General features: G+C 33.8%; 1 protein-coding gene across 1 annotated transcript in view; it reads left to right on the forward strand.

Moving 5' to 3' along the window:
- The window catches only part of LOC129233438 (E3 ubiquitin-protein ligase RBBP6-like), a gene marked incomplete at its 5' end in the record, with an annotated part of 37,869 nt that extends 25,154 nt beyond the window's left edge, over positions 1-12,715 (forward strand). The window contains 2 exons of the mRNA XM_054867466.1: positions 5,317-5,482; positions 9,086-12,715. Of these exons, the coding sequence (XP_054723441.1) occupies positions 5,317-5,482; positions 9,086-12,248 (3,329 nt within the window). The remainder of the gene's footprint in view (positions 1-5,316; positions 5,483-9,085) is intronic.
- Positions 12,716-19,301: the final 6,586 nt, after the last annotated feature.

Genomic DNA, 19,301 nt, shown 5'->3' on the forward strand with positions numbered 1-19,301 from the left:
TCTGGTAATCTCTGAATGAAAATACAAATCTCAAAACGTACATTTGGAGGCCGCTCAGTAATGGTCTGAGGAAGTTTTGAAACTGACGGAAGCCGTACCAATATACTTTTTGTGCAGGGAAGAATGAATTCTGAGAGTAATGTTGATACACTCCGCAATATTTTTCCAAACAAAATACACCTTTACGAGTTTAATTAATTTGTTCCTTCAAGATAATACCTAGTTACACATTTCTCCAACCTCAAAATGATTCCTTTGTGCTTAGGGGCTAGACAAAAAGCTCGACCTAAGTTTAATGGAAACTTAGTGAGGTATTCTGGCACCTGAAGTATGAAAAAAAGGTATTCAATATCGAAACAAGCAAGAACTCATTTTCACCACCGAAAGAAGCCAGGATAAAAATTTCCAAGAACGTTCTTTAACTTCCATGACATCAAGACTGATAAAAGTGACTGAAATAAAAGGGGCATATTATTGATTGCTAGTCAGGGCAAAACTCTAGTTGTTCTTTTAATTTTCTCCAGTTTCAAAAACGATATATTTTTTATCAACCACTATAAACATTACACAAGGATTTCCAGTATAAAAATGCATTTTGTGTATAAATTTCAGTGAATTATTTTAGAAATATTTTTTACTGTGCAATTTTTTGTGTGTACTTATAATTAATTCTGACCACAACTGTACTATAATTATATATACTGTGCTGTAGCTGGAAAAATGCAATAGCTTAAATTTTTGACATGTTCAAATGGAACCTGCAGTTTTTGGAATGGAAAACATATCTTACCATTCGGCACCTGAGAAATATCTTACAAAATGAAATATAACTGCTTTGTACATCTACACCTGGACAGAGTTTTTTTATTCATTTTTCATGGGCTTATTTTCTTACTTTTAGAATATTTTAGTTATTTTTCCTGCAAAGAGTATTACTGACCTAAAGAAACATTCCTAATGTATGTAAGTACGTCGTGCAAAGAGATCACCTGCAACTTTTTTAAAGGAACGTAGTGTTCAAATGAACAAGCTAAATGAACGGATCAAAAGAATGAAAGATCCTCTGATGATCGGATCATTAAAAAAATAATTATTAAATAAAAACAAAAAACCCGACTGCGTAAAAACCAAAAAAACTAAAAAGAAAAATGTATAAGCCCAGTACTTTAGAATGCTATTAAGTACTACTGAATAACTGCACCATTGATATAGTTTTATATTCGTACACAGATAAGACATATCATAAATTCAAAAACAGAATAGAAGGATCAACAGTCGGGGCCCATTCAAATTTTACGGGGTTCCTTGATTCAAAAAGGAATGGGCCCGTTGATCCTTCTATTCTGTTTTTGAATTTATGATATGTCTTATCTGTGTACGAATATAAAACTATATCAATGGTGCAGTTATTCAGTAGTACTTAATAGCATTCTAAACTACTGGGTTTATACATTTATCTTTTTAGTTTTTTTGGTTTTTACGCAGTCGGGTTTTTTGTTTTTATTTAATAATTATTTTTGTTTTACACTTTTTAGTTAATTTTCGACTTAGTCATTATGATTATAAGACTCGCAATCTTGTCATTTCATTGAGAGAGTTTGTATCGTGAGGTTTAATAAGTAACTTGCGGTGGTTTAAACTACAGATAATTAGTCCCTCTAGGGACTTAACTCGGCTGAAAGCTACATGTGCTTGACCTTTAGCAAAAGTGAGAGAACTAAGTCAACCACAGCACAGCTATATAAACAGCCTGTATAACTCATTATGACGCAAGCTAGCAAACATCGTCAGACAAATCTTTCTCGCAAAACTGAAAAAGGCTGTTGCGAAAGTACACGCAGCGAAACTCAGTCTCCTGAATCACGACAAAAACAAATGAGGGGAAAGTATATCCGGAGCGAGGTTGGAAGTCCAACCCACCACCTCAAGTGTGAAAAGCAATCGCTTAGACCACTCCACCACTGAGGCCCCAATTATTAGAAGCTAGTAAACAAAAACTTCAAGCAGTGAAAGCTACCTGCATTTGCCTCACTGTGTCGCACGCAGGTAGTGAGCGACACAGCGACTGCGTGCGACCCAATCCCGAACTAACAAAATGGCAACTGGTTGTTGATATGGAGAATTTTGATTACTGTCATGTGTTTAGTGACACTCCCAAGTTTTAGACAAATCGATGGACGGAAGAATTACCAAAATTGGCCAAGGAATTTAGCCTGTAGAATGCCACATAGAAACGGACATACATACATAGACTGATAAGCACATTACCCTCCTTTGCGTCGCGCACGCGCAGTCAGGTAAAAAGAACGACATTGCCCACCTCTAGTAGCCACTGTATTCTGGACTTTTAAACAATTATTTTCGATTATTTTTTGCAATCTTTTTTTTACTGCCATGCTGAAAGAATGTATAATCAAGTCTTTGAGTAGTACTATTAACTTTAATCTAATCAGGACTTTTAGATTTAGCATTAACTTTAATTCAGAATGGTTGATGCTGATGTGTATTTTGAGGGACTGAATTCATTATTTTAACAGGAACTTTTTGAGAATATTGAAGTATTCAAAAGATAATTTTTGTGAAACTAGTATTCTAATTCTTATTGGGAAGAGAGAATGCAGATGTTATTTTGAAATTTTTTTCGCAATATGAATGGAGTTTTTGGAACTCTTTCCCATATTGAGATAGATTCTTTTATAGTGACTGTTGCGTTATTTGACCCCTTATTCTAACATAGATTTTCAAATGTTTGTCTTCATCCTATTGGTGTAGGGAATGTTTTTCTTTTTCTCATGGAGGAGTTTTGAGAACTATTGATGCTTTCTTGGGAGCTGCCTTCATTCTAATGACACTGTTAGCCTTTTACTTATTTATTCAAAAGAAAAAAAATTCCTTATAGCTTACAGACCCTCAGTTCTTTTTCTTGGCAAATATTGATGCAACAATCAAGATAACTCATGCAGCGCCGGACACAATCTGACAAGATTTTTTAGGGGAGTGTTTACTTTATTTACGAAGTTTCCTTGTTTGAATGAAAATTTTTAGGGACTTATGGTCCAATTTTCAATGATCCAATTTTTTTTCTTTTCATTTATATGGGCCATATTGTTGAACATTCATGACTGGACATAACTTTTATTTTTGAGGTAGACCATGCAATTTTCTGGTAGAATTCTGTTCCATTTATAGTCTTGTATACCTGGATGACCGAGCCTCGCTCGGCTTTAAAAGGTTTTTTTTTTGTCAACTCGTGTTTTTCGAAGGTTCGATCCTTTCAAATATACTTGAAAAACATCACGTTAACGAAATATTAAAGTTATCGCCAGTCGTTGGATATGCTTCTGAAAAACAAGAGATGTACATGTAATCACTTCATCAGCATTATAATCATTTCAGCTATAAGAAGTCTACTACTGAATATTGGCTTCCTCTGCCCCACAGTCATCCACATAGGGAAGCTCTGAGCTGGTTTCCCATTGTTATTTAATGCGTGGTATTGCTAAAAAAGTAGTTTCTAAACCAAACATTTTTTACAATAAATATGAAAAAATTGCTGGGATTGAAAATGCGCTGCTACCATCTTATAACACTAAAATACCAAACAAAGATTCTAAATGCAATTAAATCAGCATTTTGCTTTAAACTATCTGTTACCTTTTTGTTTCCACTATACAATTTTCCTGCCATTAATTAAAAGGTTTTGAACTTGGAGCCAATTTTATTATAGTGAAATCGGTTTTAACCCAATACTTCCTTCCATACTATGTTGCGATTCACGATTTTATTCCAATCGAGGTTTCCACTTGGAATAAGTACTTTTAGTCTAGTTGGTCACTTTACGTCAGAAAATGCTACATGCAGCATACTATCCATTAAAACTGATGATCCACAAACCACACCAACAAATTATAACAACAACACTCTTAACAAACTATAAACAGTCTCAAGACATTTGTTTTTTCGAAATAAAATTTAGATGTGTGATTTAAAAAACATATAAAGTTATTTGAAATGTTAAAAAGAAGATAAATAAATAAAATAAGATGGTCAAGCAATAGTTTTGCTCAAAAAAAAGGCTTTACATCGAGTTACATAATGCTTTTGAATTTATTTTTAGCCAAGTGTGATTGAAATTAACCAAAGTGGCTAATATCAGCCAAACTTGGCAACCCTAAGCAAGTTTAAAATTTTAAAGCGAGAAGGGACAAATTTTCATTCTTATGGTTGCAAATCATCTGCCTTATGTGTCGATTCAGAATTTTTTTTTCAGGGCTGAACTCAATTAGACTTTATATTAAAAAACTTTTTTGTAAAAAATTGCATTTTTACAAAAAAAAAAAAAAATGCTGATGTAGATGAACTTAGAATGAAAAACTACAATTAAATCCAAAATTTCATCCAAATCGTTAGAGCCGTTTTCGAGACACGAAATATAAATATATATACCTACCCACAAGAATTGCTCGTTTAAAGATATAAGATATTTCCTGCTTCCCTTATACACTGCTTGCAGGAGCTGAAAAAAACTTCTTTGCCAAATAGAAATTTTCTGCATTTGCTTTTCACCAATAACCTAGAAACTTAACAGGTTTATTTGTCATCTTGAATAAGGAATTTTGCTTCGGAAAAACATTTAAAGATTTCGTATGATTATGATTTGTGAAAATTATATGAAGTTTTATTATTGGCATATGTTTCAAAATTCAAACTACAGTTTACTTTCTCAAAAATGCATAGCTTTAAACCAACTGATATCAGAATTAAGAATTTTGTAGGTTTCATGTTATTAATTTCTTTGCACATACATTGCGAAAATTATTGCTATTATTTTCAAATAAAACTGCTAAAATGAAAGTTTATTTTATGTACCTTTGTTCATGCCATTTATTTTGTTTGTTTTTTTATGGTTTGTCTTTCATTTATATAGTTGAGATTTCTCTTAATTATGTGGTTTTTTTTAATGCCACTGTAATGCTATATTGTTTAGTTCTAATATAATGCTCTTGGGATTAGAAAAAAATCTGAATGGTGACATGAATTTTAAAAATAGTAGTTCAATAAAAAAAAGGTTAACAATAAGTTAGCAAAAAGAGTTACCTGTCACAAGTCTACTTCAATGCATAACCTAGCATAAAAATAATTGTGATAGATTTTAATGTTCGTTATATTTACAATCAATTTAATTTTCTAAATTATTCTTGGTGCCTACAGAAACTATAAAATTTTCCTAAGATTCTTAGCTGTCTTTTTTAAAAAAATGAAATCTTTATTCAATATTTATTTAAAAGACATATAATAATTAAAATATCAATGTAGGTGCCTCTCCAATTGAAACGTGTCAGATAGCTGCTCAACCTCCTCCCCCAGGTGTTGGTCCTTTGTTGCCTCCTGTTGCAAGTGATCCTGCTGTTACATTCCCTAGTCATAATCATACTTATAAAAAAGATGATCCTCTCAAAGATGTTAAGAAAGAAGATGGAAGGTAAGTTACATAAAAGCTACTTTTTGCATTTATTTTCAGAAAGTACAAACGTTTGCGCCAGCATGGAACATGCAAATGTGCAGCCTGCATATGGCAATGCTTGTGAATCTCAAGAATTATATAACAGCGTTGATTATCCTGGCAACGGCAGACTCACTCTCAATTTCAACCTGTCTTTGGTCTGCTGCTGCAGAACTAGAACTTATGTCTGGCCCGCACTATTCGATTAACCAGATCATTTTTACATTTTGTCAATTAAATCTTGTACGTATGTATTTTGGAAATTAGTTCGGAATTAAGTTAACTCATTAGTACCTTAGCTAAAAAGTTATGCATAACATTTCAACTAATGAACAGATAATCTTAATATATAAAAATCAATGTCCTGAGATAACATATATATATATATATATCAACGCACAGCCGAAACCGCTGAAGCTTCAGAGTTGAAATTTGGCAGACATGTCCGCATGATTACGAAAGTAACCACTAAGAAAGGATTTTTCGAAATCTCAATTAGTTCGGGAGAAATTAACTAAAACCCCTTAATTTCTGCGAAATTAAAAACCTGTCATTGAAATTCAAATCCCTTATTTTCGAAGGCTTTCCTCCATTCAAATCATTATTCAGTACTTCATCTCAACTTTTGGTCGATAGCGAACTATAAATTTGATATTGTTTTTGTTTCTCACGTGATTCTTCGAGGCTTTTCTCAAGTAAAATTATAATGTTTCTGTCTATTGCTTTCATTTTTTCAAAGCTAGAAACGAAGTTTTTAAGAACATCATCACAGGCGGACTATCCTTTCGAATTTAGAAGAGTGCAGTTTCCTGTTAAAGTTTGCTTTGCAATAACCATTAATAAGTCACAAGGACAGACATCAAGAGAAGACCTTTTTTTTTTACACGGCCAATTTTATGTAGCTTGCTACAAAGTCAGTTCATCAAGCAGCTTAATAATTTTAGCACCAAAAAAAAAAACTAAAAATGTTGTATACAAAGAAGTTCTTGCTTAAACATAGGTATATCAATAAAATGTGGATAGCCTGTGTTTGCAAAGATAATCAATACTTTAAAAGGATCGTTAATAAAAGTTAAAGATCGGTTAAGGACAAGGGCATATATATAAGGAGTCCAGGGACCCCGGGATCCTCCAAAATTAGAAAAAATTATAGGTTATAAGTAATTATTATAGGGGATTTTCGAAACTAGGTGCACCAAGCACTGTTAAACCCTGCTAATTCCATTACCAGAGCGATGCCGGGTACGGGAATGCTAGTACATTATAAAAAGTTAAGTTTATGTACTATTGCATTTTTATAACAAATTAATTTTCAACTTTAAAATACATTAGTGGTTCATTAAAAAGTCAGTAATCCAACGTTATTAAGCACAAAACTTGCAAATGATTGCAGACACGTGTTTCGGTGTTACAAGGAACACCTTTTTCAATGCAAAGAAGTGTGAGCTTTTGGATGAAAAGTCATCCGAGAAAAGCAACACGGTGGAACGGGAGATAGTATAAATATCAAAAAATAGAAATTAAACAAAACAAAAAAGATAAAATGACACATGGAGACAGAATTTATTATATAATTCCATCAGGAAAAAAACCGTTAAGTAATAAATTTTAAAAGAAAACCCATAAACAATGCAAAAAGTCCAAAAATGAAACCACTCTGAATAAATTTGCAATAAATTTACCAGCGGGAAAAACTATGTATGGAAGCAATGTATCAAATGGAGAAATGCAGAAAAAACAGAGTGAAGGATAAACATATTGGAATTAGTTAATCACAAAACGAAATAAGAAAGCAAAAAATGAAAAAATAAAAGTAAGAAATGTACGACGTTTACATAAAAATAATAGAAAATCTAAACCAATTTTAACAAAGGAGTCCACACAGAGGAAAAATAGGGAATTGCAGTAAGATCATTAACTAAATTAGAACGGTTCCTCAGGATGTGGAAAGATTCCCAAAAATCAAGATCCAACGAATTGGGGCATTTTTGGATAATTTGATAAGAGTTAAAACAGCAATTTTACCCTCTTAATTGCTGTGGGATCTATAAAATTGTTTGCAATTGCGGACTCGGATACATCGGACAGACCCGCCGTTCTTTGAAATTTCGGTTAAAAGAACATCAAAGCTATGTGAGAAAACAACAGCTGAATAAATCCAGTATTGCTCAACACTGTTGGGAATTAAATCACTCTTTTGATTTTAACTCTTATCAAATTATCCAAAAATGCCCCAATTCGTTGCATCTTGGTTTTTGGGAATCTTTCCACATCCTGAGGAACCGTTCTAATTTAGTTAACGATCTTACTGCAATTCCCTATTTTTCCTCTGTGTGGACTCCTTTGTTAAAATTGGTTTAGATTTTCTATTATTTTTATGTAAACGTCGTACATTTCTTACTTTTATTTTTTCATTTTTTGCTTTCTTATTTCGTTTTGTGATTAACTAATTCCAATATGTTTATCCTTCACTCTGTTTTTTCTGCATTTCTCCATTTGATACATTGCTTCCATACATAGTTTTTCCCGCTGGTAAATTTATTGCAAATTTATTCAGAGTGGTTTCATTTTTGGACTTTTTGCATTGTTTATGGGTTTTCTTTTAAAATTTATTACTTAACGGTTTTTTTCCTGATGAAATTATATAATAAATTTTGTCTCCATGTATCATTTTATCTTTTTTGTTTTGTTTAATTTCTATTTTTTGATATTTATACTATCTCCCGTTCCACCGTGTTGCTTTTCTCGGATGACTTTTCATCCGAAAGCTCACACTTCTTTGCATTGAAAAAGGTGTTCCTTGTAACACCGAAACACGTGTCTGCAATCATTTGCAAGTTTTGTGCTTAATAACGTTGGATTACTGACTTTTTAATTTTTCAGCACAAAGGTATTTATTCTTTACATAAGTGGTTCGTTCCATGTTAAATCAATACAATAATTTGACCTCTCCTTTTTATGTTTTGATAGATTTTGTTAGGGACATGACAGACAGTGCATTAACTTCTTTTTTTTTTCCTTAAATATGCCTGCCAGTTTTGAAAGTCAAAACACCTGGAATATATTCTAATTTGTGCTGAAATATAAGCCCTTCAATATTATTTTCAAAGATTTTTCACTATGATATGAAGGTCTAAGTAAAATTTATTTGAAATAAAATTTAAATTTCTCAAAATAGGCAATTTCAAAAATTTTCAAAAATAATTAGTAGTTTATTCTGTAATATAATGAAATCAGTTGATGAAAGAAACCATTGTGGGGCTCATAACACATTGCCACCTGTCATTATTCACCTTCAAAACCCACGTTATGCATTTGTACTGATTGTTCAAGAAGCAAAATATGTTAGAAATTGGAGCTTCCCAATTTTTAGTGCATAGTGTTTAATTTAGTGAATTAGGTTTAACATTTATTTTCACATAAACGGTTTAGATGTGCAGTTTTCTTCATATGCACATAGTCACATACTACCTCTCAGCTACCAACCCCTCCCCCAAATGTTTTTGTATATAGGAGTACACCTGTGATGTGGGATATGTATTCGTATGTATGATATTAAACTCATTTTATGTTTCTTTTTAGGAGTATTGATGATAAAATAGAAGCTTTTCAAAGAGAACTTGAGAAAAGGGATCGAGAATACTCGAGGGATAGAGGTTCCCGCAGCAGAAGTAGGAGCACAATTCATGAAAGATCTCGTTCTTCTTCAAGATCACGTTCCTATTCATCTAAATCGTGGTCTCGATCTGCATCTCGAAGTACAACTAGGACATCACGGTCACGTTCTCGAACCCCATTCTCGAGCCGATCCCGCTCCCGTTCATATTCTCACTCAAGATCTAGGTCTTGGTCTAAACCTCGATCTTATTCTAGATCACGTTCCCGTACAAGAACAGAATCTTCGCGATCTCGTTCAAGATCACGAGCTGAATCTAGACTGCGCAGAAGGAATACTTCTAGAGATCGAATACGGTCTCCTAGAGGAAGAACACGATCACGTTCATTTTCTCCTAAAGATTATAGATCAGCATCTCACAAAGGAATATCATCGTATGCAAATAAGCATGGATATGGACCACCACAGTATGGGTCATCATATCAATCACAATATGGACCACCTCCCGTTTTGCCTCTTCCTGTTATACGACCTTCAGCATTCCCTCCTCACCATGTACATCCATTACACATACCTGCACCATCTGTTCATACTAGGCCAGCTAATCACTATGGTATGGAACGTGGACCTAAGTACCCATTGCCATATAATGATTCTTATCCAATGTATGATATGTATCAACCAAAATATCCCCAAAGATTTGAGAGAGATCAGCGAGAGCAAAGAATAATAAGATATGATAAAAGGCAAGACTATGAAAGACAACAAAGACAAACAGAAGAAGAAATTCCTCATAGAATTCCTGGTTGGGTTGGGGATAGATCAAGACAGTATCGTCCTCGTTTTAGAGAAGATAGAGATCAGCAACGGAAAGAGATCAAAGAGTTGCCAAAAATAGCAGAAAGTGTTGTAAGAGTTGTTCATGTCAAAGAAAGTACTGAAGAGTCTCAGGTAAAAAAGAAAGACGAAAAAGTTGTGAAGCATAAAAAACATCACCATCATCATAAAAATAAAGAAGTTAAAAAAGTAGAGAAATCTGAAAACAAAATACCTGTAGTTATTGGAGCTGAAAAACCTACCGAACCTTCAAGGAACTTGATAAAAGTTGAAGTTGTGTCAGATAAAGTCATTGAAAGCAAACCTTCATCTGATTCGTTAAAAGTGTCAAAAAATCCAGAAAAATCAAAAGAAAAGAAGCATAAGCATAAGAAACATAAAGCTGGCAATGAACAAATTCCTAAAAAGAAAAAGTCAAATAAAAAAGAAAAATTAGAAGGCCTAACTAGCACAGATTCTGAGGTGCCAGCCAAAGTTAAAGTCAAGAAGAAAAAAATTAAGCTAAAGCCTGTTATAGAAGTTAAAGAAGATGGTGATGCTGCTAAGGAAATAGAAAGCAAAACAGAATCAGACAATGTTAAATTAGAAAATGAAATTGAAAAAGTTGATGATACAACTGTTAAGAAAGAAACCCAAGAGCAGTCAGCTGATACCCTTAATCTTTTTGCTGAAGAAATAGAAAGCGAAGCTGGAATTTTTGGTTCAGATGCTGTACCTGAAGCTGACTCAACTGAAAATGTTGATAATAATCTATCTGTCAATAGTTCTGCAGCTGAGGTTGAAAAAACTGAAGAAGCTGTCATTAGTGAGGAAGAGGTCGTAGAGAGTGTTGAAGATGAAAATGTTTTACATGTTGATGTACCTGCTTTGTCAAAATGGGAAAGAGAAGAAATCGATGATGACTTTGTTGCTAAGCCACAAAGAAGGAGTGCTGTTGTTGTTCCAAAGGATGATAAAGGCTCTATTTCTTCTGATATTATTCATAGAGCTGAATTAGCTTTGTTATCAAAACCTTTCAAACCGAGAATAGAGACCAAAGAGAAAAATGAATCAAGGGGGTCAAGCATCACATCAAGTCCTGAAGCAGGCATTCCAAAGCATAAAGAAGTCCCAGAGCTTAAAAGTGTCGTAAATTCAGAAAAGTTAACTTCTCCAAACTTACAAGTGACTATATTAACTTCCAAAGATAGGCGATCTGTTCGTTCTAAAAAAGAAGATATTTTAAAAAGTGTTAGTGTTAAACACCAATCTAGACATTTAAAATCTGACAGATCAAATGCAAGTAGTAGGCAGCATGATGAGCAACATTTGCACCGGACAATAACTTTGCATGCTAGTAAGATTGAAGATAGGAGTAGGGAATTCAGAGATCATAGTAGTGATAGACGTGAAAGAAGATATAGCCCACTGAGAGAGCCAATGTCGTTCAAAAGAACATCTTCTCGTGAAGGAAGAGAAGTTAGTAGGAAAACCGAGTGGGACACCCGACGAGATGAAAACTTAAACCCTAAGGATGATCGTAAGTACAGGAGTATGGAATATGATCGTCATCCAAGAAGTGGCGATTACAATGCTCGCGATGTGAGTAGATCTGATCGAAGAAAAGTAATCACTGATCATGCTTCGCAGCCCAAAAGTAAGAGACCTAATGAAAGAGATGGATATCGATCGTTTGAAAGAGTACATAAGATTGTCAGTTATAGAAAATCTCGATCAAGAAGCTTAGAGTCATCTGAAAGCCATTCATCATACAAAAGAAAACCTAGTGAAAAGCAGCATGTTGACATACATGAAAGTCGGTCCAGGGAAAAAGGTCAAAATCTTCAAGGTAACGTACCTCAACGCAGAAAGCATTCTCCTATTAGAGCACCTGATAAACATGACTCTTTATCGGATCGTATCAAGCCTCCGAAAAGAGATTTTCATGATGATTTAAAATTTGAACCTGATTACGATGAATATAGTGATGTGGACGAAAGAGGTTCTGAAGCAAAAGAAAGACGTAAAAGAAGAAGTACTTCTCCTGGAGTTGAGAAGAAACGTTCCAAAATTGAAAAATTATCAAACATTCCAGAGTCAGTTGTGAAAGAAAAGTCGAACATTGTAAGTAGTGGTAGCTCTTCTGCTCAGAGTGAAAGTGATTCTTCAGAGTCAGATGAACAAAAAGGTTCTAAAAGTAAAAATTCTGATCCAGAACACAAACAAAAGCATAAAAAGTCGAAGCACAGAAAGCATAAGAAACACAAAAAGCATAAAAAGAAAAAAAGTCACAAATCTAAACAAAAAGAATAGTGTGATATTGCAGAGCTTTGTTCTTAAGTTTATGTTATGGTGACCAACTTAAATATGTATTTTACTTAAAGTGTCAAAATGTTATATAAGTTTGTTTTTTTTTTTAAGTACAAATTGTGTATGATGTGTTAAAGAGGATAAGACCTTTTAAATCTTGAAATCTTTGTTCAGTTTTCGTTTTACATTGTTTTATTTTTCTGTGTGACATGTGCCTGCAAACATGTACATATTGTGTGGGGGGGGGATGTAAAGCAGCAACAAATGTATAAATCATTCAAATTCCTGTTAGGACTAGACCTGTAAAAAATATTAGGAGGTACTAAATTTCTTCTTCATCTGTTAAAAAATGTCTTGAATGCGTTGTGCAAGAACTTTTTTTTCTGAAACAAATTATTATTCATCTCATTTGTGAATAAACCTCATTAATATATTTGTACATAAAATAGGTCATTTGTATAATAAATTGTTTGCTAGCCTTCGTAAATTTTTCGTTTCCTGTGTTTATTTTTTCATCATTATCTTTACTAGTATTATAAAGAGAGAGGGTGGATTTTTGCTTGTTTATATGTTCGAGGTAATCACCGGAACTACTGCACCTATTTGAAAAATTCTTTCACTATATGAAAGGTGCTTTCTTACAGAGTAACATAGGCTATAATTCGAAAAAATCCGATAAATAGTTCTTTTTATTTAAATTTAGGCCCAAATTTCACGGAAATTGCCTATTATTGGCTATTAAAGGGGTGAAAAATTACTTGCACATATTAATATATATCGTTAAAAAGGATAGAATTTTCTGCGTTCTAAACAATTTATTTCAATGCTCTAACTTAATTATGTCTAGAGTAATTTGCGTTTTTAGCTCGAACTTTTTTAGACTTATCTGAAATTTAGGCACTACTTTCTTCATTTAATCTGTCAATAAAAAGTGAAAGAATTGTTCCATAGTTTTCTTTTTGACAGCATTGGAAAAAGCGGCATTTTTTACTCCAGATCTCTCTTGACCCATGGTCGAAAAAATTAGCTTCTATCTTCAAAGGAAAAAAGTTACAAGCGTTTTTAAATCAATTTCGAAATATGTCATTTTGATTCGGGTTATCAACCATTTTATTTTCGCGTTTCCATGGTTACGCTTTTTGAATCCATTGTTTATTTCCTTATTTTGCATCTGATTTCTTAAACTTATTTTATTTCGTGTTTTCATGGTTACGCTTTTAAAATCCATCTTTCGCATTTTAATTTCTTTAAAGTATTTTAGTATCTGTCGTCATTGTTTGGAAGGGTAATTTTGCATGGTGTTTTTTTTTCTTTTATTTAAGTTATTAAGTTATTCTTTTAATTAGTTGTTGAATATATGTCACTTGACACAATTTTTGTTCTCAAGGTAGACTGGGCAACGCAGCTCTTAATATATTAAGATTTGAAAGCTACTGTTAATGTGATTTTATACTTTTTTGTTTGTTTGGCGAAACATTTATTATTGCCAAAGAATAAACATCCGCTTCATTCGCAAAAGGGCTGTGTTCTGGTAGCGTGGGCGCTTGGCACGTTAGGTGCTGAGCAGTTCAGTCTAGGATTATTGTTTTAAGGTAACCATTAATGTAATTCATTGTTTTGGTGATTTGTTTTGAAAGAAAAGAAACTTTTGATTCGTTTTTATCCGAGTGAAATGTACGACATTTTCTTTTTTTCTGACGATGAATTTTGAATGTTCCACGGGATGTTTTTTTTTCGTTAAATGGATGGATTATGATAACGTGGTTGCTGGGCAAGTTTGGTGATAAACTATAGAGCTGCAGAATTATTTTTACATTTGAAAGATGTTATTTGATGTATTTTTTCGTTTATTTGGCGAAATATTTTAAATTGCAGTAAAAACCGCTTCACTCGCTAAATAGAGTTTTAAAGCAACTGTAAATCTAATTTAATGATTTGACAAAAAGTTTTAAATTCTAAAGAAACTTAAATAGTTTTTTTTTTTTGAAAAGGTGTGTACGCATTTTATACAAAGAAAAACGATCATTTGGGATCAGAGGGGGAGGACGGAGGGGGCATCAATTTTTTTATTCAACGGACTTCCATTAAATTTTAGCATGGCCATCGCTGTGTGGGTACTGCTAGTACTATGATAAAGTAAACTTAGTGTCTCAGTGACCTCTCATTTACCTGAACATGGTGAAATACCACAAAAGTGAATTAAAACTGAAACATAAGGGAGGATAACCTGTCAAGGGCAGATTCAGAAAAAGGGTGTCAAGTTTAACTGACAGGCGTTCGTTGTACTTTCCACATATAAAATAATTAGTAAGAAGGAAGGTATATGAAGTGTAAGTTAAGTCTACTGTTAAATGTATAATGCACAGCAATTAAATTTTTTCATGGGATTGTATTAAATTGTATCTATGCCTCAGAATAACATTAAGACGTTTGCAAACTCCTGATTATCCGCTTAATAGGGTGGTACGGTAACAGCGGTAAAAACAAATACAGTGACCTCTCACTTATACGCGACCAAAGGGGCAACGAAATTTTCGCGCATAAGTGAAAAACCCCCAAAATAAGCTTAAATACAGTAAGTTATCAACAGTTATAGTAATACTAATAGTACACTACTGATACTAATGAATAAATACGCACTAATTTCCATTTATGCATTGTAATTGAATAAAAATGTGAAATTTGAAGTTGCACGTTTTGTCATTTTTTATACACTGTAGTATGTAAGCGAATTCCACAAAACCTAAAAACTGTCGCGTGATCAGTGTCATAGTCTGTGAGGATACAAAAGATCCTCGATAGGCTATGTCAATGCTTTCCGCTTCACCACGACTTTTAGGAAGGTCAACCTTTTCGCATGTAACCCATTCTCCTCTTTCGATGTCAGTCACCAAGACTAACTGCACCCCCAATCGCACACTTGCGCAAAAAAGCGTTCTTGGAAACATTTTGAACATTGGAATAAAGGTGTGTGAAAGCATTCCAAGAGACATCAAGTAGGGTATAAATCTTCCGATAAGTAAAGCGTGAATAGGCGATTTAACCAAAACTTAAAAAAAATTTATCGCGCATAAGTAAAAGGTTTATTTTAGGTTTCGCGTATAAATGAACAAGAGTTAACATTGTTTTCCTATATCGCTGGCTGGGCCCGTGAAAAAAACGTGCATAAGTTAAAAACGCTTATAACAGAGGTCGCGTATAAGCGAGTGATCACTGTAGTTAAAAAACTATACATGCTAATGTATTCAATAGCTAAAAAATATAACTAACACTCACACATACATTTAAAGTATAGCTAAAAACAATAACATTGAAAACTATACACCCAAACCTGTTTTCATGCGATGAATAGGGACCGCATAAAAAAAATTGCATTTAAAAAAATTGTTCAAAACTTCACGAGTAGCTATAAAAAGTTGTTTTCTCAACACAGTTTAATTTTTTTGTTACTGCTTAGTATGGGGACCCCATAAAAAAGTCTCACATAGAAAGTAACCCAAAAACTTACGAAATAACTAGGAAAAAATAAACCAAGTGATGATAATTTTAAAGGATAGTCGGACAATATTTCCCAAATAAGGAAATTTTTGGGAGGTGACGAGGTGCCCCTGTCGTCACTTGAAGATATTACCTCTTAATTGCTTTGTAAATAATTTCATCAATTGAGTCCCAGTCTGATTGAAATTTTCATATACCGCACAAAAACAGGTTTGTAAAAGAAAAAATAACACGCACATAAGTTTGATCCTATTTTAGGCGAAAATTGGTAGCACTGCACTTTTGATGGACGTCATGACTTTTCCCTCAAAGCCCTTCCCAGTCGATGGATAAAAATTTTGAAAAAATAAGAGATTTACAAATACAAATACAAAAGTGACGACCAGCAACAGGCTCTGGGCCCAGCTAGACTGGTCCTAGTCAATTTACAATCCCCAGTGAAGATCAGTGGCCCTCTTAAAACTGTCTACTCCTTTGCTCATTACCACCTCTTCCGGTAAGCTGTTCCAAGGTTCCACTACCCTGCTAAAATAATAATTTTTCCTAATATCCATGTTAGCCTGAGATTTAAATAGCTTAAAACAATGACCCCTTGTCCTGTTTTCAGTGCTAAACTTTAACCCTGTAACATCTTTCGTTTTAATAAATTTAAACAGCTGAATCATGTCCCCTCGGTCTCTTCTTTGCTCAAGACTGTACATTTTTAGCCTTCTAAGCCTGGAATCATAATCTAAGTGGGAAAGTCCACTTATTAGCCTTGTAGCCCGCCTTTGAACCCTTTCCAATACATTAATGTCTTTCTTAAGATAAGGAGACCAAAACTGAACAGCATACTCCAAATGGGGTCTTACCAAACTTCTATATAAGGGCAGAAGAACTTCTTTAGATTTATTTGAAATAGATCTATTGATAAACCCAAGCATCTTATTGGCTTTGTTGCTAGCAATGCTGCACTGTTGGCTAAACTTTAAATCCTGACTTATTAGGACCCCCAGAACAGTAACTTTGTCTGCCTGACTAATGACTGAACCTTGCAAATAATAACTTGTACACTTATTTCCATGCCCTAAATGTAGCACTTGACATTTCCCAACATTAACAGCCATACCCCATTTATCAGCCCACTCCGTAATATGATCTAGATCCTCTTGCAGCTGATTTGCTTGTTCTTCATTTTCTACAGTCCCCATAACTTTGACATCATCAGCAAAACAATTCATGTTCCCAGAAATATTTTTGTGAATATCGTTCATAAAGACAATGAACAAAACAGGCCCTAACACTGATCCTTGAGGAACCCCGCTTAAGACCTCACTCCAATTAGAATAATTTCCCCTTACAACTACTCTTTGTTTCCTTCCGGTCAGCCAATTTTTTACCCAAATGAAAGTTTTCCCTCGTATTCCTATATCAGCTAATTTGCTAAGTAGAGCAACATGCGGTACCTTATCGAAAGCTTTTTGAAAATCAATGTAAACAACATCTACAGGCTTCTTATTGTCCAAAGCCATGGTAACTTTGTCATAGAAATGTAATAAATTAGTTGCACAAGATTTACCTTTCCTGAAACCGTACTGAAAACTAGTCAATAGATTATTAGTCTCTAGAAAATTTACTATCTTAATTTTCATCAATGTTTCAAAAATTTTGCAAACCACCGAAGTTAGACTCACAGGTCTATAATTTCCCGCACTCCCTTTAGACCCTTTCTTGAAGAGCGGTGTAATGTTAGCCAGCTTCCAGTCCTCTGGCACTGTCCCCGAATTATAAGAAGCATTGAAAATGTTTGCGATTACATCTGCTAATTCCTCTGCACATTCAACTAAAATTTTCGGATAAATATTATCTGGCCCCGGAGCCTTAGTCTCTTTAATTTTTTTCAAATGAAGTAAAACGTCATCCCTGGAAAATACAAAGTCCTCAAGCTGTACTATAGCTTGTGTCTTGTTGGTGTCAACTGTTGAGATACAGTTATCGTTAAAAACACTCGAAAAAAAGTTATTAAGAACATTAGCAATATCACTATCGTCCTGAATTAAAATTCCGTGCTCATCAACCAGTGGCCCAATATGACTATTTCGAACTTTCCCCAAATTAGCGTCGTATGCAAAAAACCTCTTGGGATTCCTGTTTATGTTATCTGCCAGTCTTTGCTCCAACTCTCTTTTCTGAATCCGTACCAAATACTTAAATTTACGCCTTGCCTTACAATATTGGAGCCTATCTGCACTGTGACCTGTTTCTCTAAACCTATAAAAAGCAGCTTGCTTGTAATTTAGAGCGTCTTTAGTTTCCCTGGAGAACCACATTGGCCAAATTTTAGTGTTGACACCCTTTCTCCTAAAAGGAACATGATCCCTAACCGTATTCGCTAGATTTTCCTTAAACTCTGCCCACTGAAGATTCACATCGCTATTGTCCAATGCAGAAGAAAAAACTGCTTTCAAACTCTGCCGAAGTGCCACAAAGTCAGTATTTCTGAAATTGGGCACAAACCTAAAATTCTCTACTTTGTGCATCTCAAATTTAATCCCAAACCTAATACTGTTGTGGTCACTATCTCCAATGTGTTCCCCTACACATAACCCCTGAACAGAGCCTTCCATGTCGCAGAAAACTAGATCTAAAATCGCGTCCTGTCGAGTACCCTGAGTTACAATTTGATCTTAGAAACAGTCACCAATTACTTTCAAAAAATCCTCTTCTCTGCTATTACTATGGTAAAAATTATTCCAATCAATTCCTGGAAAATTAAAATCTCCCATTATGATGACTGACCCCTTGCTAGAAATGTCACTAATAATACTAAACATCTGTTCGTCTTGACCCTGGCTTAAGTTGGGTGGCCTATAAATATTCCCCAAACGTAGTTTTTTGCCCCTATTACTAATCAACTCCAGCCAAATCATTATTAGCCAATTTGTTATGATGTCAATCCTAAGCAGAATGCTACCTATTGTTTTCCTGGAATTCTAAGCGAAAACCGCTAAGGGGATTTTTATTCAACAATTGGTCTATCTGCTGAAGGACTGCAGGTGTACAAATCAGATTCCAACTAGTTTGGTTTCGATGACTGGAATTTTGATATCGTGGGAAGAAAGGAAGGGAAAGAAATATGCATGTCTAAAAGTAGGTTTTGCACTGGCAAAGTTAAAACGAGTACATTTTTCTATATTTGGTAAATCATCATCCGTTAAAAAAAAGAAAGAAATTGAAATTGCAAAAAAGACTTGTGGATAGTCCGATAGCCGATAATCGGGAATTTACTATATTCTACTGATGCTCTAAGCCGTTGATATATTTCTTTCACTAAAAATTTACGATATGATACCCATTAAATACAATTTATTAACGGTGTGGTGATTATTAGTAAAATTTTAAAAAGCTACAAATTAATAAAACTAAACTTATGTCAAAAACTTTCAAGTACAGCAACTGTAGATAATATTTGTAACCACTTAAGGTTTCCTGATGCTAACAATTTCATTAACTTTAATTTCCACATCAAATCAATAATATTAATGAAAAATTAAATTAATAATTTTAATTAAAACTAGC

This window comes from Uloborus diversus, unplaced genomic scaffold (assembly GCF_026930045.1).
Source record: "Uloborus diversus isolate 005 unplaced genomic scaffold, Udiv.v.3.1 scaffold_412, whole genome shotgun sequence".
Taxonomy (NCBI): domain Eukaryota; kingdom Metazoa; phylum Arthropoda; class Arachnida; order Araneae; family Uloboridae; genus Uloborus; species Uloborus diversus.